Raw genomic sequence first — 23,206 nt, 5'->3', positions numbered from 1 at the left:
CTGACTTCTAATCAAACTCTAAGACCTCTAGAAAGGAGACATAACTCACAAAAGCCTTTGGCTAAGATTTGGGAGTTTGATCATTCTAGATCCTCAATGGCAGAGTAGGTGGTGGTTTACTAACCTACTAAGCGTCTTTATAAATTTTCAACCTGCATAATCTGTTGACAATATTATATGTGGCCTATTTTATGTATGTAATTTTATTGGGAATGGTATTGTTTCTGGCTGCAAAATCTAAGGGCAAAGTACAGCAGATATCCATTGTCTATACCATATGCAGAGCTACACCTGTCACCAGAGAGAGTGCCATTCATGGAACAAATGCAGATTATTCAGAGACTTGCACGGAGTTTCCAAGAGGAGAAATCTGAGCACATCCCCTTCAGAACAGGTTTACGCTGTTTTAAGTTGTTCATCCAAAATTCTGGATCCCAAACACAGGCCTATAGAATAATTAACCCCCCAATTTATATCGGTTTTCCTCCAAATGTATAACTGAGAACAACCAAGGTTAAATCTTATTTATTTTTGCAATGCAGGAAGCGGAACAATTTCAGAGAAATGTTTTTATAACATGCTAGGAAGTGTTACTACATGGCTACTCAGACCTACATGCACAAGGTATATATTACAACTCTTCTGAAAGCCCATTATACATCAAGTCTTTACACATTTTTTTGAAATCATTAGCAGTTTTAATGTTGGGATGGGAACTTGTAAAGCCACCAACCACTTCAAACAGAGTGATCCAAGAGTATCTGCACTCATTATGAAAGCACAAATCTATTCTCCTCAGTGAAACTGATACAACACAAGTCTGCCTGATCAGAGTTTGCAGGGCTCTGCAAGGCACACCACCTTGCAAAGTGATATTTAGGTTCCAGGAGACAGCTTTCATGTCTGCGGTTCATCCTCGAGATAGCCCTCTGCTGCCCCCAACAGGAGATATGCACTGTCAGTAGGATGCCTAGGATCCAGTGGCTAGCACAACATTCATCTATGAACCAGCTACCTTCTGAGGAGTAGTTTGCATACAAAGTTGGGTAAGACAAAGGCACTTTATAATATAAGGTTAAATTCCCTATCTGAACAACTTAAAAGAAAGCAAGAAACCAAACACTGAAATGTAATTCAACTTAGCCAGGTCCATTCTAATGGACACTTTCCCCAATGTCTGAATGGAATGAATGCTGTTCCGATGACCATCTCTAGTAACAAGAAGGGTGTAAATCTGGAGTGTCAAGAACTCTCCTCAGAGCTCATCTATTCCTACCTCCTACCTACAGAACCAGTTTGGCAAACTAGAATATGGGGAAGGCAACAAGCCCCATAAAGAAATTAGGATGCTATTGCCTATGGTCATATTCTTGATGGGTCGTGGAGAAAGACTCCATCACCAAGAAAAGACCAGAAACAGTATTAAAAGCATTTCCATGCATTAGAGCTGGCGTCTTTTCTGTCTCGCCACTCCTCCTAAACTAAAAGCTTCCATTTCCACTGAAGCCAGTGTATCCTGTTCCATCCTCTCCACCCCACCCCACCCCAAAATACATACAACTTTTATGTCTTTACTTGCAAGTAGACAGACTGCATGGAAAGAAACAACTGATACAGACAGCAAAGTGCATCATCCTATCCTAGATTCTGGAAAGGTGGAAGAATGTTTTGGGTTAACACACATTGGCCTGTATGAAGATCAGGAGGGAAACAAATGTAAGAAGGTAGAACTGCAAAAATCAAACTAAACCAAACTGGAAGAGGCAAAAAGCTTTTGTTCAATAGGGAAAGAGGCACTTAACTACAGATATGAATGAGCTTGGAACATACAATTAACACAAGTATACACCATTCTATAACCATAAACTAAGATTTGTTTCCTCTAGAGGTGCCTTCTGTAAGTAGAACTATCTGAACACAGAAAGCAGATTGCTGTTTGAGACTAATGTCACAATCAAATCAAAATCAACAGAGTAAGTGAAACAAGGCTCTTGGCAATAAAGATTTACCAAACAACTGCTGCAGCACGTGTATGATGCCAAGCAAGGCGAACCTCCCCACAGAGTGTCTCTTCTGCAGCAAGAGAAATCAGGGTTAAAGGGCCCAGTTCACTCTTGCATCAGAAAATGCAATTCCAAGGAAGCTAGGTCACAGGGCAAGTTATCTTGTGCATAAATACGTGTGAGAGATTCGGCTTCATCTCAGTTTTGGTTTCTTAGATTCTGTGTTTAGACTCCTACAACCAGACTATGTAAAAAAGCAAATGACACATGGACTTTTCTCAGGAATGTACAGAAAATGCACTTTAATCCACATCCATCTAGTCCAAGGTTACAGCTCAACCGCTTTCCTAGTGCTGGGTCCATTTAATATTTTTGAGGTCAATTCCATCCTGCACCATTTCCCACAGTGGACTGTAAATAGAAAAAAAAAAGAGAGGTCAGCTGGAATGGCAAGGATAATGGTATCACTGACAGCAATCAAACACAAATAAGCTGCTTCTGTATCTGTCCAAGGAACCTGACGAGCAGGAAAGAGATTTCCCTACCGGGGGAGGAAGGGCAAGTCTCCCTTTTCCCCCCTCCCTTCCCCCACAGCACAGGTTGACTCAGTGACTGGGAGCTGCAGGAGCGGCATCGGGTATCAGTGGTGGCAGGATTATTTCCTGTGCATTCACTCTCCTCCCCTCACAGCTTGCACCCTCCTGCTCTTCCTTGGTCTCGATTTCCCCTGCTCCCTCCTGGGCTCCAGGCCCTCGTGTCCCACCTCAGTAGCCGGAGAGATGATTTTGGCACAGGGGTTCCATTAAAGTAATATTTCTTTTCTATTTTCTCTATTTTCAGGTGATAGCAACCCACTTGGGTGCCAGAGGAGGCCCAGGATTAACCCCGGTATTTACCCAGAGAACTGGGAAGCTAACTTTTTGCATGGATTTTCACCCATTTTTGAATTTCTGTAAAACACTGAAATTCCCACAGTTTTAAATACAAGGAAATCCAGGGCCTTACACATTCCACATAAGCTTAGAGGAAATGTACAGTAATTCATTGCCTTTTAAGTTCAGTTAAGAAGTGGCTCACCTCATCTCCCTCAGTCTTTTGACATGCTGTATGCACTTCTGCACTGTGTAATCTATTTCTTCTTCTGTAGTGAAACGACCAATGCCAAACCTAAAAAACAAAACAAAGATATACAGTGTAGGTGCTAACATGGTGCACACGTGGGAAGGTGGCACAGGAGAACAGAGTCTACTCTGAGTGTAGGAGAGGAAACAATTTGAAAAGGACAGCAAGGGTCATATCACTGACCTTATGGATGAGTGAGCCAAGTCTTCATCAGTCCCAATTGCTCGTAACACGTAGGACGGCTCCAGAGAGGCAGATGTGCAAGCACTAAGGAAGAAGGGCGAGAAAGAATTGTGCCCTCTTCTTTTTAACTTAGAGCTCTTATACTAATGAAATTTAACATTCTGTACTATCAGTAATTTCTACTGAAGAATATATGATTTCTAGACTAAGTATCACCATAGGTCTCCATGGCTCTTAACACATAATTACCTTAGGTCCCTGCGGGGAGAGAGTCAGTGGAAAAAACGGAGATGACACAGGCAAGTAATCAGCAACTGTGGCAAGACTGGGGATTCCAGAAGTAGCAGAAGAGAAGGAAGGGCAGAGGGGAGGCAGTAGCTGGGAACAAGGCTAGTGAGACAGCAGTTTGAGGAAGGAGAGTGCAAATATGCATATGGAGACCTCCAAGTCTGACGAAGAAATCAGCTGGAGAGGACTTCAGTAGCACCACCAGGGCAGGAGGAAATGGCTCCTTCACAGGGAGAAATCTGGCTGTTAGTTACTTCTGGCAGCAGGCAGTGCTCCACTCTGGCTCCCAATCCTGCAGCCATAGAGATGACAAACCAGTATTCTGCGCTGGCAATAAAGGATGAGGAATCCCCCGCAACGGTGAAGGAGGCCAAGGCTGCAAGATCGCAGCTACCACTCCCAAGAGGAATCGAAGGGTGGTGATGTTCGGTGATTGCCCTCTAAGGGGGACAGAGGCATCCATCCTCTGGCCTGACCTGGCATCTCAGGAGGTATGCTGCCTGCCAGGGGCCCGTACCTGAGACGTTATGGAGGGATTGCCAAGGATCATCCAGCCTTTTGACTACTAACCCCAGCTGCTCATCCATGTGGGCACTAACAATAATGCCAGGTATGACCCAGAGCAGATCCAGAGTGATTACAGGGCTTTGGGAGGGAGGGTGAAGGACTTTGGAGTGCAGGTGGGGCTCCCCACTATCCTTCTGGGCAAGGGCAGGGGCCTGGGCAGGGACAGACACATTCTGGAGGTAAATACATGGCTGAGTGGATGGTGTCACCAGGAAGGCTTTCGGCTTCCTCAAGCATGGGATCCTGATCTGAGAAGGGCTGCTGAGCACAGATGGGGTCCACCTATCCAGGAAGGGGAAGAGTATCTTCAGATACAGATTGGCTAACCTGGTAGGTGGGATTTAAACTAGATTTGACAGGGGTAGGAGACAAAAGCCCATGGGTAAATCCAGAACATGGAGCTGTGGGTGAAGAGTTGGAATCTGGGGAAAATACGGACAATCGTAGAGGGGCAAAGGACAGACAAGAAGGGATATTGAGGGGAAATCTAACAAACACCTGAGATGTCTGTATCCAAATGCAAGAAGTAGGGAGAATAACATGGAAGAACTAGAAGTACTAGTGAATACTCACAATTACGAAATAACTGGCATTAGAGACTTGGTGGGATAATTCCCCAAGACTGGAATGCTGGTATAGAAAGGTACAGCTTGTTCAGGAAGGACAGGCAGAGAAAAGGTGTTGCCTTGTATATCCAAGATGAAAATGTTCGCACTGAGGTTGAGATAGAAGTGGGAGGCAAGTGTCTGGGTAAGGATAAAAAGCATTAAAAAAAAACAACCACCAAGGGTGATGTCATTGTGTTGGTCTACAACAGACCACCAAACCAGGAAGAAGAGGTGGCTGAGGCTTTTTATAAACAATTAACAAAATCATCCAAACACAGGACTTGGTGGTGATGGTGGACCAGACATCTGTTGGGAAAATAATACAGCAGGGCACAGATTATCCATCAAGTTCATGGAATGCAATGGAGACCACCTTTTATTACAGAAGGTGGAGAAAGGGAAAAGGGGAGAGGCTATTCTTGATTTGATTCTGACAAATGAGGAGGAACTAGATGAGAATTTGAAGGTGAAAGGCAGCTTGGGTGAAAGTCATCAGGAAACGACAGAGTTCATGATTCTAAGGAATGGTAGGTGAGAAAACAGCAGAATAAAAAGACAATTAACTTCAAGAAAGTAGACCAGCAAACTCAGAGAAGTGGTAGGTAAGATCTACTGGGAAGCAAGTCAAAGGGAAAACATTCAGGAGAGTTGGCAATTTTTTAAAGAGACATTAATAAGGGCACAAGAGCAAACTACCTCAATGAGTAGGAAAGAGTCACACAACAAGCAGAAAGTAGGTTAAATTACAAAGGACAAATATTAAAAAAGCAACACAAGCATGTAGGGACAAAATTAGAAAGACCAAGGCAGAAAACTATATTAAACTAGCTTATAGAAAGGGTAACAAAGCATTTTACAAATAACTGAGAAGCAAGAGGAAGATCAAGGACAGGGTAGGCCTGTTACTCAATGAGGGGGTAAGACAACAGCAGAAAATGCAGCAATGGACAAAGTTAAATGCCTTTGTTTGTTTTTCAAAAATATAGCAGTGATTGGATCACTAATATAGTGAACATCAGTGGACAAATGCAAAGTACTCCACTTGGGAAGGAATAATCAATTGGACAAATACAGAATAGGAAATGACTGCCTAGGAAGGAGTACTACAGAAAAGGATCTGGAGTTATAGCGGATCACAAACCAAATGAGTCAGCAATGTAATACTGTTGCAAAGAAAGCAAACATAATTCTGGGATGTATTACTAGGAGTGCTGTAAGCAAGACAGGAGAACTAATTCTTCCACTCTGCTCAGCATTGATTAGGCCTCAACTGGAGTATTGCGTCCAGTTCTGGGGACCAGGAAAGATGTAGACAAACTGGAGAAAGTCCAGAGCAGAGCAACAGAAAATAATTAAAGGTCTAGAACATGTGACATATGAGGAAAGATTGAAAAAATTGGGTTTGTTTAGTCTGGAGAAGGGGGGGGAGGGAAGAGGAGATATAAGTCTTCAAGAACATAGAAGGGTATTATAAACAAGAGGGTGTTAAATTGTTCTCTTTAACCACTGTGGAAAGGACTTAATGAGCTTAAATTGCAGCAAGGGAGATTTTAGTTTAGATATTAGGAAAAACTTCCTGTCAGGGTAGTTAAGCTCTGGAGAAAATTACCTAAGGAGGTTGCTGTATTTCTATCATTGGAGGTTTCCAAGATCAGCTTAGATAAACCCCTGTCAGGGATGGCCTCGAGAATACTTAGTCCTGCCTCAGTGCAGGGGACTGGACTGGACGACCTCTTGAGGTCCCTTCCACTCCTATGATTCTATAACCCTACTCTCCTTGTGTTAGGTCAGATGTTGCCAGCAGTGAGACACAGCAAGAGGCAAATGTAAAATGAAGATTTAGGAGAACGGGGGGGAGTAGAAAAGGAAGAGCAGAAGAATTCTTCAGAACAGGACAGAGGATGTCAATGCACCAAGGGACACATTTCTATAAACCAAGATCAAACATGGCTTTGAAAACCACCTTTTGACCCCTCAAATACCAAATGAATCTGAGAAGTGACAAATGTAAAGGCCTGGCTACTCAGCACTGCTGCAGCTTACATCACAAAGGACATCAAAAGTGGGTAAGGATCATTACCCATATTTTACAGAGGGGAAACCTGAGGCACAGAAAAGGAAGCTATTTCTAAGTACTAACAAAGCAAAATCTAAGCATTGAAAATGATTCTGATATAGGAAAAATACTCCACGTCTTTTTTTTTTTTTAAAAGAAAAAAGGGGGGTTGGGTGGGAGGGGGGAGAGAGAACCAAATCCGCATGAAGTTAGTGGTCCTTCAAGGAAGGGAAGGAGTCCTAGAGTTAGCCACAGCTAGACATTGTACAGGCAGCTCAGTGGCTAACCTGCAGCCCCTGGATATAGCCAACACACCCAGAATGGGCAGAGCAGGGGTTCATGTGAACAAGTTCCCACGCTGATCACCTGCTAAGTAGTTTTGCAACATGCACAAATGGAAAGATGTGAACTAAGATGACAGCTCTAACTGCAGGGCCTCTTGACAGGGTTGTAATTAGTTTCAGCTGGATTCGGAAAGTCTTTTCCTTTCAAACTGCTCTGCTTACGAGAACCAACACATTTCTGGCTGATAAATTTGCAGCTCAGACCATTACTTTGAAAAGCTAAGTAAAAATGGCACCTTTGTATTCTGCAGACTTGCTCTGCATGTGTCTCAGTGTCAGATCTGCTGATGTTAGTGATAAAAAGATTTTACTGCTGTCAGCCCTGCAGAGTCAGAGCTCTAAGAAAGTGCACTGGATTCTCTTACTGCTTGTGCATCAAACACAGAAATTGCTAAATTTTGGGTTGCATATGTAGCCCTACAATCTTCAAATGATGCTCACCATTATTCCTGTGAAATTCTACTGAAGGCCATGAGGTTACACAGATGCAACTGAGGACAGCATTTTGCTGGAGAATCATCATGACCAGAGGTGATGCATATGAAAAAAGAGTCCAGCTTGACTCTCAGATTCCAGGTTGAGTCTGCAAGGCTGACAGTTAGAAAAATCCACTTTTACTTGTAAACTGAACAGATCTGATGTGGTGACCCAAGGTGCCATTTTTAGAGAGTCCCACCTCAGAGTACAGCTGCATTTCAGACTGACAGAGCAAATGAAGGGCATAGAGGTGCCTACTCCCACATGTGTGATTCCATCAGCAGACAGCATTCCCTCTCAAGAGTGCTTTAGCATAAGCTTCCTTTTCTGCCCCCAATTTTCCCACACTTACCTTCCTGAAGACAGAGCCACATCTTTCAGAGCCATCAGCAGACTCTCTCCTTCCACATATGCAAAAGATAAATTGATGCAGCCTGCATAGTTTAAAAAAAATAGCGTCAGCTGAACTCCCAGGAAAGTCCTATCCACATCAGAGGGGGGTGCCATTCTGCTGTACCACATTAAGCCAAGTTCCACTGTGCTCCCTGCATGCAGACTCAGGTTCAAAGTGGGGCACGCAGAGGCCAGAGGGCCTGCAGGACCAGCCATCAAAGCTGCGGAGTCCTGCAGGATTTCTCGTCCCTTGCTTCTGCATAGTGACGGTCCTAATTCCTATTTCAGTCACTTGGCCCGAGTCCTGGCTATAGACCAAAGGGAAGCAGGCCAAGGACTCTGCAGCTCACTGGAACTACACCCTGTTATTCCTGAAGTGCACTGACATTCCTGCAGCAGCTGCTGGGTTTATATTAACAAGGAGTTTTTACTGAATTAATAACTAAATAAAGTCTGTGCCCCCGGTTATTCATTCTGGTACTAAATCCAACACAGACTTCAGCTTTGGCATTTAAACTTTTTTTTGCCCCCAAATTTTCAAACTCTCTTAGTCTTTTATACTGACAGGGTGTAATTGCACAAGGGAAGCTGTTACAAGAGAACAGAATGCTTCCATAAAAGCATCAGGGGCAACAAGATGCCTGGCAAAGCCAGAGGGACCACCAGAGCTAGTCTGATCTCCTGTATCTCACAGGCCACCAACACCACCCCCACACTAAACTAACAACAAAAATGAGACCAAAGTATGCCCACCCATAGACTACTAGACTACTGTGTGCCACAGGCAGAGAACAGGAGGGACCGAGGTGCCCCAGGGCCCGAGGCCCCTCCAAAGGCAGGCATTAAGTGATATATACTCAGAAAATCCTGACAAGTGACCCGCACCCACACATTGCAAAGGAAGGTGAAAAAAACCCAAGTCACTGCCAGTCTGACCGGGGACAAATTCCTTCCCGACCCCACATATGGCGATGAGTTAGACCCTGAGCACGTGAGCAAAAACCACCCAGCCAAGAACTTGAGACACAGAACAGGGTCATGGCTTCACTAACCATTCACAAAGCAACCAGTCACCCCCTTCCATATTACCACCACTGCATCCAGACAACTAACCACATCTCTGTTAAAATGAGCAGCAGTGAAAGTTTCAACCTTTACTTTTAAAGGTACTGTTATTAGGGTTGAGCATCACCACATCATTGAGTTGAGTGGGGCAGTTCATAGCTCTCAGACATACAGCATGAGGCTGCCTGCAATCTCAGGAAGTCAGCACTGTATTGGTTCAAATTAAGGGACCTTCTAGAATATTTTCATCTCAACCGGAAGGGTTAAAAACTTTTATTTACAGAATAAAGGAAAAAGCACAGTTTTCAGGAAGGGTGGATTCTGTAACCAGAGAAATAAGAGATTCTGCTAATACCTGGATAGCGATGCTCTGGGTCTCCATTCAAAACCACATCTGGAATTTCAGTCATTATTTTTGAAACGAGTCGGTCCGCCAATACAGAAATTCGCTTATAGTCATACTAACAAAAGAAATCGAGAGAGAGATCAGTCTAATAAATGGCTGAAGGGTTCAACTCTCCTTCCTTTACTAACCACACAGAATTACCAGCCTGGGCATGGACATCAGTACTTGGAGTTGGTTGGACTATGGCAAGACAGACATTAAAGACTTTTTTTTTTAAAAGCCTCATCTCTGGTACCCTTTTTAAAACAACTCTTTGAATTAGTAGTTGGGTATTTGCCAGCTCAGCCTGCTGCCCTAAACAAACCAAATTATCAGTTAAGAAAATGTTACGCATAAGAACTATCAAGTGAACTTTCATATAAACACAAAAGGTTTGAGTTTCAATAATAGAACGCTTTAGATAATGGTTAAAGTGATAGAGTAGTTTGCATTATGACAGAGCGCTCCTGTTTTGCTATTGCCAGAAATGCCCATAATGGAGATGCATAATGGAGACGCCCGCCTCACTACAGCAGCTAGGAGGCTGTCCACACTGAGTTATGTGCACCCAGTTCTCTTTCTGAAGACACGCCTGCCGGCTTCAGTAAGAAAGAGAGTTGCTGATTGTCTAGAAACTACAATATGACTGGAAGGACCAAGGTCCCGCAAGGCATATCCCTTGCAATTTCAGGAAACTGACCATGTGGGATATATGCAAAGATGATTTCCTCTGCCCTTTAACTTCACCATAATTAACTGTGACAGGATGACAATGGCCCTTTAATAGTGAAGAGGCCAGTGCACTTGACTCATTAGCTGCCTCCTAACTGGGTTTATGCACTGGCACCTGGGGCACACCAAGATTCAATTCAGGCAGGTGGGAGCTCCCATAGCTATGAGGCTGTAGGTGGTTCCTGGGAGAAGGCTGAAGTGCCGCAGTGGAGTTTGTCTGCTGATCTTCCCCAAGTCAGAGGGCTGAAGGCAGGGGAAGAGTCGGGGTTTACCTGTGAAGTCTCCATACTGGAGGCAGAGATAGCTGAGGGCCAGCAGGAGTGAGGGATGACCTCCCTACGAGAGGTTCTGGGAGATTGCCCTGGGAAGATCAGGGTTGCACTCCACCTGGAAGGGCTGGGGCGACTATCCTGGTAGAAGGGCAGGAGAGGCCCACAGAAGAGCCTGGGTGTGGTAGAAGATGCTGGAGAATGGTACGTGCTATGTTGACGGATTAGAGGATATGAGATACTTAGGATACAGGCATGGACGTGATAAATGGACTACATTTGGGGGCCCTTTTTTATGGGCTATTTTGTACTATGCTTATATTAAACTCGCTGCAAGCAGTGTATTAGTGAGTCAAGAAAATGTCCCCAGCAGTTCTGGGGACTCTGAAGAAGGGAAACAGACAGGCACATCTATCATGCTGCAGCCTGCTGCAAGACGGCGCTCTAGGCAGGGCTGTGTTATGACATCAAAACCACCCAACAATTCTTACGTGTTCCTCTGACAGAAGAGACTTTCCTCTGAGCAGCATGTAGGTAATCTGACAAGCTGTTGGTCAGGTAAAACAATTTGAAAACTATTTAAGTGTTTAAAAGTATTCCTAGGGGTTTTTTTGGAACTTCTACCTTAAAAATGGCTTGGCACAGAAATGCCAAAATTAGTCTACTTTGTTGTCCTCATTGAGGACTGGGCCTTTTGATTATTTCTGGAAAATGTGACTGATTGATTACAGAGTTAGAGAATTTAGATACCAGTGACAGAAAACCCTATTATAGACAGTTACATACTATGGATTTTCCCTCCAGACCTTGGAGAATTTTATTGACTTTCTCAAGTTCTCTGGCAATGAATCTCATAGGGTTTATAAGCTCTGAAGAAGCAGATACTACCACCAGATGTGGACAGCATGAGCCACCTATTGGTTATGTTGAACCAGAGATGTACACTGGGAGGAGGGGGGAGAACTCTGGTTCTGGCAAAGCCTATCTGCACCACAGGCAGACCTCTCAAGCACTCCACCTTGGGTGGCTCCCTCTGTATTCAGGGCAGATGGCTTCTGCTGTTCTACTTCAATCACAAACTCTGCACTTGTTCGGCCCCTCTTCACCTGCCAACAGCCAATCCCTCCCATAAAGGAGCAGAGGGACCTTGGAGGGAGGGACCAGGTGGTTCAGATGCTAACTGTTTTTGATGGAGCAGAGTGGAGTCTATATATGTCCCCCTAGGAGAGGGAGGAATGGAGCAGACCCTGAGCTGCCATGCTCTTCATAGGCAGAACAGAGGACTGAGGGCTGCTCCATGCCCTCCTCCGCTCTTGCAAAAATACCAGTTCAAGCTGCTCTTGGGTCTCTTCCTGAGGCCTCTCTCTGCTCCCTGAATGGGGTGAGCCAAAATAGCAGCAGCTAGGAGCCTTCTGGATGCCAGAAGGGCACCAGCAGCAGCAACGGAGCCAGCAAAGGTAGAGCCCAGGAGACATTTCATTTCATTTAGTGGAGGAGAGCTTTACTTTGTGCCAGGAGGAGCAGTCTTAGCTTATTGGGGAAAACCCCCACCAGGGACAAGGGCGAGCGTTTCCCCAACAGGCAAGAGCAGGGAGTCGTTCCACACTTTCAGTCATTTGTCCCACATTTGGGTGGCTTGTGCTGTACATTGGCAGGCTTGAATATTGAGAGGTTTCACTGCAGGTCCCGGTAGGTCTCCATGGCCCTAGGAGCACTCCCTGGGCGTGCAGTGATTATACATTCTGCAGAATTAAGAAGAGCAATCAGAGCTGAGACTCTGCACAACGTACAAATTCTGCAGGAGCGTAGCCGCCAACAGAGCTTCCGTAGACTACTCAGTCCAGATGACTAACAGTTGCCTGGCTGGAATGGGCTTGGGCTCCATGGACAGATTTCCATACAAATCCACTTGGCCTATATGCAATCCAGAGGTTTTTTTTAAGTGATTTTTACACCCCAATTATGAGAAGTGCATTGGCACTCACATGACTTGGCATGATTCAGCAATAGCAGGGACTGAACATGGGACCTAAAAACATAAGCCTTTCCTGCCTGAGTTAAAGAACCACAATCCTTACTTGAAAGGCTGTAGTAGATTCAAACCTTTTTATATGGTTTAGGCACTAGAACGGGACAGATGGCTACACTTATCATGGCTTACACAGGCAATATAACTTGGTTCCCATACCGTGTCTTCTTGTGTTCACTTTGATTTGTAATAAGCTCAGATATTACATGCATTGTAAGAACTGAGATAGGCCGAGCAGACACACATACCCACTTGATATTTCACTAACTTGGTTTAAACAGTTTTGAGACTTGTACCCCCTACCACCACCACACTGGCTGACAGACACCCACCACCCCCCACTAGTTGATCTTCAGTGCAACCAGGATTTTTCCAAGGGGTGAGATGAACAGAGTGGGGTGAATATTTGAGAGTGGAGCCGTATTTTAATGCGGACACAATAGGTAACATTTTCAAAAGCACCCCAGTGACTTAGGAGCACAAGTCCCATTGACTTACAGTGAGGCTTAGACTCTTAAGTGCCTATAACACGTAATGGAATTTAGGCACATATGACAGGGTGCAGTTATGTCTACTTTGTATTGCTCTGTAATAAAATACTGAATTGTTTATGCACAAAGAGCCCCTTTCACCATCAGTGAAGGTATAAGGCACATAACTTCATGCATGGGGCACATTCACTCTCCTTTGGGGATGCTGTGCTCACATATATATTGTATAAACATTTAAAAGGAAACATGGTTCTTCCAGGTTCATGGGGTTTTTTCTGTCTGCAGAATTGTTGCAAAAAACCAATAGATTCAAACGAGTCTAAAGTAGAAATAGTCTCAAGATCACCTTCCAATCCCCCAGAAACGTCTGCAGGGAAGACTTCAAAGGGCTCACTCAAATCTACAATCAGGAGAATCACTTTAATCTCCAGTCTCAACAGTGAGAATCAGAATCCAACCTGCCAGTATTGCAGGTGTACATGCTGGAAAAGGACTTCTTTGGAGGGAAATGTGGTCCCACTAAAGGGGCCAATGCAAAGATTCAATGCAGCCCATGCATGATGAGCAGGAAAGAATCTAAGAACATGTCACACACTATTATAATAGAAACATGAGACAGAATTGCTCTCTATATACCTCCATCTCTTGTTGAGACACTTCACATGCTGCCCCAAGGCCAACTGCTAAAGGTGTAGGCACAGTCCCAGATCGCATTCCTCTCTCCTGGCCTCCCCCACTCTGTAAGGGTTCCAACCTCACCCGGGGCCGACGGCGAATATAGATGGCACCAACCCCTTGAAAAACAAACATACAAAGAAGCTCGGCATGTTCAGGACATATATATGTTTGAAAATACCACAAAGGACAGCAGCACTGAAAGAGACCACCTCCTTCTCTTTCGAGAACTGCTCATCTGGATCCCTGTTGGAGGGGCGGGAAGCACCCACAGGTGCATGAACTCAGAATCTCCCCAAAACCAGTGTGCACTGAAGCTGTTCCTCCCCCAGACAACTCCACCCTCCCCACCCCCCACATGGTTCTGAGCGTCAGAGGGAGAGGCTTCAACCTCTCCCCAGTTTGCTTTGGCAACAAAAGGTTCAGTGTGCTCAGAGCACAACGTCCTCAATGCTACCCTAATCATTTCCCCACTTTTGGATGTTACTGCTTGTATGTAGTTAACTAGAAGTTCTTTGTTGCCCATGCTGTTGTGGGCACAGTCTGCTTGTGCTGCTTCCCCAAAAGTGGTCTTGCTAGGCAGATTTTTTTGTGTGTGGATATTCTTACTTCCTTAGCTCCGTCATCCAATCCTTTTCATCCCCAGAGGCAGAACTCCCCTTGACTCTGCTGGCCAGGAATCTTACCAGAGGGTCTCTCACCTTCTGTCTCTGGGGGGCAGCTCATTAGCTCCTTGAAGCTCAGCTCATCTAATCTGACCGGTTTGAAAAACGCTTTCGCACCTCGATCTACCCTTTCCTCATTGAATAAACTTTTAGTCTCACACAGGGCCAGGGCAGGGGGTTGGGGTGCGGGGTACAGGAACGGGCTCAGGGCAAGAGAAGGGGTGCGGACTGCAGGAGGGGACGGAGTTGGAGTGCAGGAGGGGTGCGAGGTGCAGGCAGGGGGCTTAGTGCAGGAGGAGTTCGGGCTCCAGCCTGTCGCCGCTTACCTAAAGTGGCTCTGGGGTGGCAACTACATGCACCGGGGCCAAGGCAGGCTCCCTGCACATCTAGAAGCGGCCAGCACCATGTCCCTGCGCAGCCTGGGGTGGGGTGGGGGCGCCACAGGGCACCGTGTACTGCCCTTGCCATGCCTCCAGGTACCTCCCGCAAAGCTCCCATTGGCTACAGTTCCCGTTCCTGGCCAATGGGAGCTGTGGGGGGCGGTGCCTGGAGACAAGGGCAACGCACAGAGCCCTCTGCCCCCCCGGACCTCAGGGACGTGGTGCCAGCCACTTCTAACAGCACCGTGGGGCCTGTGGCACCAGGGGGGCAATCCTGCGGGCTGGATCCGGCCCACGGGCCATAGTTTGCCCACCCCTGCATTAGGAGCAAGAGACAGACCAAGGACAGGGTAGGTCCATAACTCAATGAGGGGGGAAATAGCAGATGTGCTAAATGCTTTTTTTGTTTCAGTTTTCTCCAAAAAGGTTAGTAGCAATTGGACATCTAACATAGCGAATGCCAGTGAAAGAGAAGCAGGATCAGGGGCTAAAATAGGGAAAGAACAAGTTAAAAAAAGTCTGACAAGTTAGATGTCTTCAAGTCACTAGGGCTGATGAAATCCATCCTAGAATACTCAAGGAGCTGACTGAGGAGAGATCTGAGCCACTAGCGATTCTCTTCAAAAAGTCATGGAAGACTTAAGAGATTTCACAGGACTAGAAAAGGGCAAATAAAGTGCCCATCTATAAAAAGCGGAATAAGGACAATCCAGGGAATTACAGATCAGTCAGCTTAATTTCTGTACCCAACAAGATTATGAAGCAATCAATTTGCAAACACCTAGAAGATAATAAGGTGATAAGTAACAATCATCATGGATTTGTCAAGAACAAATTGTGTTAAAGCAACCTAATAGCTTTCTTTGACAGGTTAACAAGCTTCGTGGATGGAGGGGAAGCGGTAGATGTGGGATATTTTGACTTTAAGGCTTTTGATATGGTCTCGCATGACCTTCTCATAAACAAACCAGGTAAATACAACGTAAATGGAGCTACTATAAGGTGGGTGCATAACTTGTTGAAAAACTGTTTCCAGAGGTTCCCGGTCTAGCTGGAAGGGCATATCAAATGGGGTCCCGCAGGGCTCAGTTCTGTTCGATAACTTAATCGATGATTTAGATAACAGCATAGAGAGTACACCTATAAAGTTTGCGGACAAGACCAAGCTGGGAGGGGTTGCAAGTGCTTTGAGGGATACGATTAATATTTAAAATGATCTGGACAAACTGGAGAAATGGTCTGAAGTAAATAGGATCAAGTGCAATAAGGACAAATGCAAAGTACTCCATGTAGGAAGGAACAATCAGTTGCACCCATACAAAATGGAAAATGGCTACCAAGGAAGGAGTACTGCAGAAAGGGATTTGGGGTCATAGCGGACCACTAACTAAATATAAGTCAACAGTGAAACACTGTAGCAAAAAAAGCAAACCTCATTCTGGGATGTATTAGCAAGAGTCTTGTAAGCAAGTCACAAGAAGGAATTCTACTCTATTCTGCGCTGATTAGGTCTCAGCTGGAGTATTGTTTCAGTTCTGGGCACCACATTTCAGGAAGGATGTGGACAAATTGGAGGAAGTCCAGAGAAGAGCAACAAAAATGATTAAAGGTCTAGAAAATATGACTTATGGGTTGTTTAGTCTGGAGAAGAGAAGACAGATGGGACACAGTAACAGTTTTCAAGTACATAAAAGATTGTTACAAGTGAGAAAAATTGTCCTTAACCTCTGCTTCTTGTCCTATCCTCAACAGGCTTAAATTGCAGCAAGAGCAGTTTAGATTGGGACATTAAGAAAAACTTCCTAACTGTATTTAGAGCTCTACACGCACTTACACACAGCTTTACTCCTTTAAATTTGCCTTCTAGATTGCTCTCACTTTTCACCAATGCTCCTCAGCTTCACCTTCTGGAAGGTCAACACAGCTTGTTCCACTCCCAAGAGTGGGGATCCATATGGACAATTGCCAAAGGAGAAAAACCTCCAACGGTTCTCAGAGATGATCACCTTCTACACTCCCTTCCTATTTCAGGGATGTGAGTTAAGGATTCTAAATCAGCGGAAGGAATGGCAAACTTGGGTTCTCTTGCATTGCTGACATAGGCTCTGTTACACTGTGGCTTCACAGCAACACTGTCAACATCAGAGATACTTCACACCTATCTGAAGTCTCCTTCTAAGCCACTCAAGTGGGGCCACTGGCTGCAACCTTAAGTTTGTGTGTCTGACCTTCTCCCCCAAATCTTATGCTTTTTCATGTCATGGCGGCTGGGATCCAGTCCCACCAGGGTGGGGAAGAATTAGTAAGGTGTTCAGAAACAGTGCACGTATTAGTGGAGGAAGCGGTGGACAAAATATTTCCTATGAAACAAGAGGAGAGGTAGAACCTGCACCAGACCCCTGCCAGGGCAACAGTGATGGAGCAAAGCATCTTGAGTCTCCAGGGGGCTCCAGTTATCCTAGAGCTCTCAGTCAACACAACACAGCCCTGTCTGGACTTTTACCCCATGTGGTACTGGAACATGAGCAGCTAACGCTACGTGAGCCTTTCAGCCTGTCCACATAATTGATGGCGGGCATGCACGATCCAGGTACCCACTGCAGGATTGGCAGCATAGCCTGAATGGGCCTTCATGACATTTGTCTGTCCAAGGAATTAACTTTCTACAGCCCAAGTAATGCTAAGATGACTAGAACAGGAGGGCTGGAGAAAATTGCTTCTGCTTTGTTTTATTTTGGGCACACTTTATATTTAGTTGGTTCCACTGTTTACCCTGTATACTCAGATAGCCTCCCGTTTCCTCCCATTTGCGCAAGGGGAAGAGAAACATTTTAATAAATAGGAAAATATGATTGTCCAAGCTCAAGGACTGACAGGATGACTATGGGAAAGGTGTAACACCAAACCCCACTTTTAATTCTGCCTAGCTGTTGAGTGAGTCACTACCGTCAGCTATGAGAGCACTCTGAAGAGAAACTGGGCACTAATGGAAACTGTTTGCTTCTCAACAGCAGGAAGAGAGCATGGATTAAGTCTGTGGCAGAAAAGAGACACACACAGGCCTTAGCGCACACATGCTCTGTCAGAGTCTTCATGCTAGTCACAGGGCCCTTTGGAAAATTTTGCCTCTTTTGCATTTAAAAAGACAAAAAATACTAGAATATATAATCCAAATATGCTAGGATTGGTTAAATGATTACTGAAAAACTCTGTTCATTCAAGAAGAGTATGAACAGTTTATAAATGATCAGAACAATTCACAGAACGCATGCTGAAACAAAGCAACCCCAAGACAAGCTTGGGTAAACATCAAACCCTTAAAAAAACCAATCAATAAATACCTTTTGGACCATAGATTTTATGGCCACTGATGCTCATTACGTCAATTTTCATATCATTGACATCCATGGGGATTTTACCAACTGCCTGGGCAGCATCAGTGTGGAAGAAAACCTTACGAGAGCTGCAGATCTGACCTGGGATAAGACCACCACAACAGCAACAAACAAGACAGTTAGTTACTTATCTCATTAAATGCATTAACGTACCTGAAAAGTGTCACCTTGCAGGGAGCAGGAGCAGTTTTGCAGGGAAAAGGGAGAAGAAATGAGTACTCTTAGGTTGTTTTAATTTTTTAGTCAGTTGTCTATGGACTATTTTGCAGCTATTCCAGCTGATACTTACCCAAGCTTAGTTGTACATGGCTCGAGGCTAGAACTAGCTGAAATTTAGAAGCAACAGAAAGGCTACAAATTGCTTCCTTATCATAGAAGTCAGAGGCAAAAATGTCATCTTGTCAAATGCAGGACTGTTCCCTATGGAACTACAGCGTATCTGCCAGTGCATGGCTGAGTTTACTCTTTTGTCTTAAGCAATGGGGGCTTCTATCACTTCCCTTGGGAAAGTCTATTCACAACCTGGCAGATCTGCCTTTGGAAGTTCTCCTGGTAGTCCACCTAGATTTTCCACTTCTTAATTCCCTTTTATTTTAAGACTATTCCATTTATCAGGCGAATATAATTCCTCTCCTTCCTTAGTGTCCATACTTATCAAGTATCTGTATGCTTATGATTCATTCCCCACTGTGTTGTCACTTAGCCAACTTGTGCAAATTTAGCTTTTAATCGTTCCTCAAAAAACAGAAGCAATACTCTCAGTTCCCACCTCACTGTGGTTGCTCTTCTCTGAGCTTTCTCCAGACGGACAGTAACTTTCTGGTGCCCAGAAGTGAGCAATATTCCAACTGTAGCTGAACCATATCTGCAGAGAGAGAAGCTATTACCACCCGATGACATGATGGGCCCCCGGACAGAGTGATCAACAGTGACCATTTTTTCCTGCCAGATCATAGTGAACTCTCATTTGATCCACAGCTGACTCATTTCTAGGTCTCATTTTGCATGACTGTTCCCTAGGATTCTCCAACACACAATGTGTGTATTTCAGATTATTGCGAACAAGTAGTAATTTTGGCTGCCAATAGCGAAGCTTTGCTTTAAATTGCAAAAGCCAGGTAGGAGCAGAAAACAGCGCACCTCACTCTCATTATAAGGCTATGTGACTGTAACAACTCCCTGTTAAAAATATCAGATGCAGTTTTAGTTTACATTGTTAAACGATTTCAGAACATATTGTTTGAGACAGCAAAACCATCATCAAAACAGTCTCAGGCAAGACAGGCCAATGGATTGCTTCTGGTCCTTCAAAATAATGTAGCTTCCTTAGGGCCCAGTTTCATTACACCTGATATTACACTAATATGCCTTTTTAGAACTATTAGCCAAGGCATATTTCATATATATTGCACAAATTATTGATATGTATTACACATCAGATCAACATTATATAATCTTAACTTTAAGTTGTATTACACTCACTCATGTCAAGAGCTCTCTCCCCCACAACACCCTGCAAAGCTAAATACAGCATGTGGCATTAGTGAATATAAATCCTATCAAAATCAAGATACATGAGTGTTCTACCCTGGTACTAAGCAGAGCGCTCCTTCATGGCCCAACTGGTTTGGAATACTGTGTTCAAAAGCAAGAGATAAGGGATACACTGTCGTACCAGAAAATGAAGCTAAAAACTAATTGATTGGTGAATTTTAGCCTTGGGTGACATGCAGAGTGGTTTTAACTTGTAAACAAGTAACTATAAATACAGCAAGTTTGTGGGGCATATTTTGGGGAGCATACCTTCTATATAAGGTCATTTGGCATGCTGTGAGAAACAGCTTCTCAGAATGTAGTAATGTAGTAACTCTTTTCCCGTACTGTTAGCCAATTTTATTGCTAAAACTGGACAAGTTTGGTTATTTGGTCTTCCGAACATTTTTCATAATGAACCACATGTGTAGTTATATTACATATATATATATAAATAAATAAAGCAGAAGATACCATTTTTCAAGTCAGTCTCATTTATATTAGGTTGCTGGAAGCCAGTGCCTACTTACCAATGTCCCTAATTGGCTGCTTTACTCCGATTTCATTGTTCACAGTCATTATGGACACCAAGCTTGTGTCTGGTTGGAGTGCATCCTCCAGTTCCTGGTGAAAACGTTGAAAAGACACAGATGTAGTGCCTGACGTAACTAAAAGTACAAGCAAAAGCCGCCTACTGTTTAGTGTTAAAACCCAAGGCCTAAAAACCAGAGTACCTAAAACATTTTAACAGGAAAAACACTGATAAGATTTGGCTATCCAAAAGTACAAAGTTTTTGGACTTTGAGTAAAATAAAAACCCTGACAAATATGTGTTTGCAGAAGATAAGAAATGCTGACATTGAACTTTGTGCTTTCTAAAATTCCCCTTTTAACAGATTAAGAGGGAGGATAATATACTATAAGACAAGACAGATACTGATCTAACATTGAAATGGAAGATTGCTAATAATAAAATAAGATTCATTGTTAGCTATATATTTAATAAATTGTAATTATGGATATAGAGGAAGTATAAGATAAGGCAATACACAGGCCAAGGCTTTGCCTGGCATGAGGGTATTTTTTGTAAATTTCTCTTTTATATAATTTGCTGATTTGTGTAAAATGATACTGTTGACAAGATAAATAGTGTGTCATGTTGGAAGAAGTAAGTAAGAGGTACAAACTGATAACCAAAAACTCCCTTTTTCTGGGACCGAGGGCAACACAATCCCAAAACTGCAAATTCAGCAAGAAAATTATAGACATTAGGTGATTAATGCTTGCAGATGAATATGTATGGGTTATGTACAAGTCAATGGATAATGAATGCGTTGAATGCAGACTGGAGGAAAATTATGTAATGGAGCATGTGAAAACGTATTAGAATACATGTAAAAATGGACCCAAGGCTGGAGAAAAGCCATATCAGAAACTGATGAACAAAACTGAAGGACCAGACCAAGAGATCAAGGGAGCTGATGACCACCCTGGAAGAAGGAGGGACTTTTTGGATCCCCAAAATGTGTAACTTGGGCCCATTTAACTATTCCATGTATGTCCAGACACAATAAGTGTATTAAAATAAAGGCAAAACTGATTAAGCCTCAATTGGGTGGATGTGTGACTCCGTTTCCCATCATACAGACCCAACACTTAGCTTCAGTTTTGATAGCAAATTACATTCCGTTAAGTTCCTGTAGTTCTCTGGCACTACAAATAAAAATTATGGAAGTGTTGGAATAAATCCTGATTCAATTCACTGACAGACATTCTAAAAGGAGATAGAGAAGGCTCAGGCAGAACAACATCGATCACCAACACACACATCTATCAGTCAAAAAACAACCCATTTTCACAATTGGCAGTAATACTAGTTATATATAAATAAAAGCAGCAGGATTGTTTAATTTCTATATAATTTAATATTCGCATGAACAACAATGTCTGACCAGGTCACAGCCATGAAATCTTTGCTACGCTTGTCACAGTTACATTCATGCCAGCTTGTTTCTAGTGTATTTTATTAATTTAAAAAAAAACAAACAAAAAAACAACCATACGTAACACGTCTAAACAAATTATAAGTCCTCTGAATTCAAGAAAATTATTCCACAAGGGAGGAAGAGAAGGGGGGAAAAGGTAGATTACGGTCAGCAGAGTTATCTGACAGCAAGATTAACAATTATGCATTACGTGCAAAAGAACATGAAAGGTATCACTCAAAGCTGGGGATCTGGCCCAGAGGTAAGGTTGACAGCCCTGTGTAGCAGAATACCCCCCCAAGTAATAATGGGTATCCAGTGGCCCGAAACCCAAGTATTGCAGCCTGAGGCTGGGAGGGAAGAATTCATAGATTAATACATTTTTAAAGCCAGAAGAAACCATTCATAACATCTAGTCTGATGTTCTGCATTGCACAGGCCACAGAATCTCACCAATAATTCATACATCAAGGCCTACTGCACCCCACTGTATGCCATTTACTTAGGTTTTGCGTAAGATGGGAAACGGCATGATTGGAACGTGTACAACTGAATGGGAGGTGGTGGATCACAAAGCCCAGCATAGATGCTTATCACTCAGGCGGAGAGGGGGAAGCCTAGGGGAACCGAAACAAAAGCTTTAATTGCCTGTACTATAACATGAGGCTGTAGAGGGGAACCATCGTTCTAAAGTAGCAGCAGCCATAAAAGCCAACAGACCATTACAAAAGGAAACAGCCCTACTGGGTCAGACCAATGGTCCATCTAGCCCAGTATCATTTCTTCCAACAGTGGCGGGTGCCAGATGCGTCAGAAGGAATGAACAGAACAGGGCAATTTATAGTGTGATTCATCCCGTCGTCCAGTCCCAGTTTCTGGCACTCAGAGGTTTAGGAACACCCAGAGCATGGGGTTGCATCCATGAACATCCTGGCTAACAGCCACTGACGGACCTATTCTCCATGAACTTGTCTCATTCTTTTTTGAGCCCAGTTGTACTTTTAGTCTTCACAACATCCCCCGGCAATGAGTTCCACAGCCTGACAGGGCACTGTGTGAAGAAGTAATTCCTTTTGTTTGTTTTAAACCTGCTGCCTATTCATTTCATCAGGTGATCCCTGGTTCTGGTGTTATGTGAAGGAGTAAATAACACTTCCTTGTTCACTGTCTCAACACCATTCATGATTGTTTAGATCTCTATCATATCCCCACTTATCTGTCTCTTTTCTAAGCTGAACAGTCCATCTTTTTAATCTCTCCTCATATAAAGCTCCTCATACTCCTAAATAACTCTATTTTTTCCAATTTTTATGGCCTCTAATCTCCTCGAGCATTTTGCAGCCAGTCACCATCCTGGTCAGGAGTATATTCCTACTGCTATACTCTTTTTATAGAGATTCTATGTTACTGTTTGATTCATTTAATATTTTTACTATATTTGAATCTGTGCTTCCTTTCATTTGTAGTACCACTCCTCCACCCGCACAACATACTTGGTCATTCCTGTAATTTTGTACCCGAGTATTTTGTTCAAAAGAAATAAACAAAACAATTGGTGCCT

The 23,206-nt window shown here is 43.7% G+C and overlaps 1 protein-coding gene across 2 annotated transcripts in view; it reads right to left on the bottom strand.

Moving 5' to 3' along the window:
* Positions 1 to 509: 509 nt before the first annotated feature.
* Positions 510 to 23,206, bottom strand: part of NFS1 (NFS1 cysteine desulfurase) — a 29,344-nt gene continuing 6,647 nt past the window's right edge. For both annotated transcript variants that reach the window (XM_073309989.2, XM_073309990.2), the window contains 8 exons: positions 20,191 to 20,284; positions 18,074 to 18,208; positions 13,649 to 13,806; positions 9,462 to 9,567; positions 8,001 to 8,082; positions 3,309 to 3,392; positions 3,081 to 3,170; positions 510 to 2,414 (listed from right to left, as the gene is read on the bottom strand). In XM_073309989.2, the coding sequence (XP_073166090.1) occupies positions 2,351 to 2,414; positions 3,081 to 3,170; positions 3,309 to 3,392; positions 8,001 to 8,082; positions 9,462 to 9,567; positions 13,649 to 13,806; positions 18,074 to 18,208; positions 20,191 to 20,284 (813 nt within the window). In that variant the 3' untranslated portion in view covers positions 510 to 2,350. The remainder of the gene's footprint in view (positions 2,415 to 3,080; positions 3,171 to 3,308; positions 3,393 to 8,000; positions 8,083 to 9,461; positions 9,568 to 13,648; positions 13,807 to 18,073; positions 18,209 to 20,190; positions 20,285 to 23,206) is intronic.

The sequence above is a fragment of the Lepidochelys kempii genome, chromosome 13 (genome assembly GCF_965140285.1).
Source record: "Lepidochelys kempii isolate rLepKem1 chromosome 13, rLepKem1.hap1, whole genome shotgun sequence".
Lineage (NCBI taxonomy): Eukaryota > Metazoa > Chordata > Testudines > Cheloniidae > Lepidochelys > Lepidochelys kempii.
The sequence above is the reverse complement of the archived record's forward strand: the minus strand, read 5'-3'. Positions and strand labels throughout refer to the sequence as shown.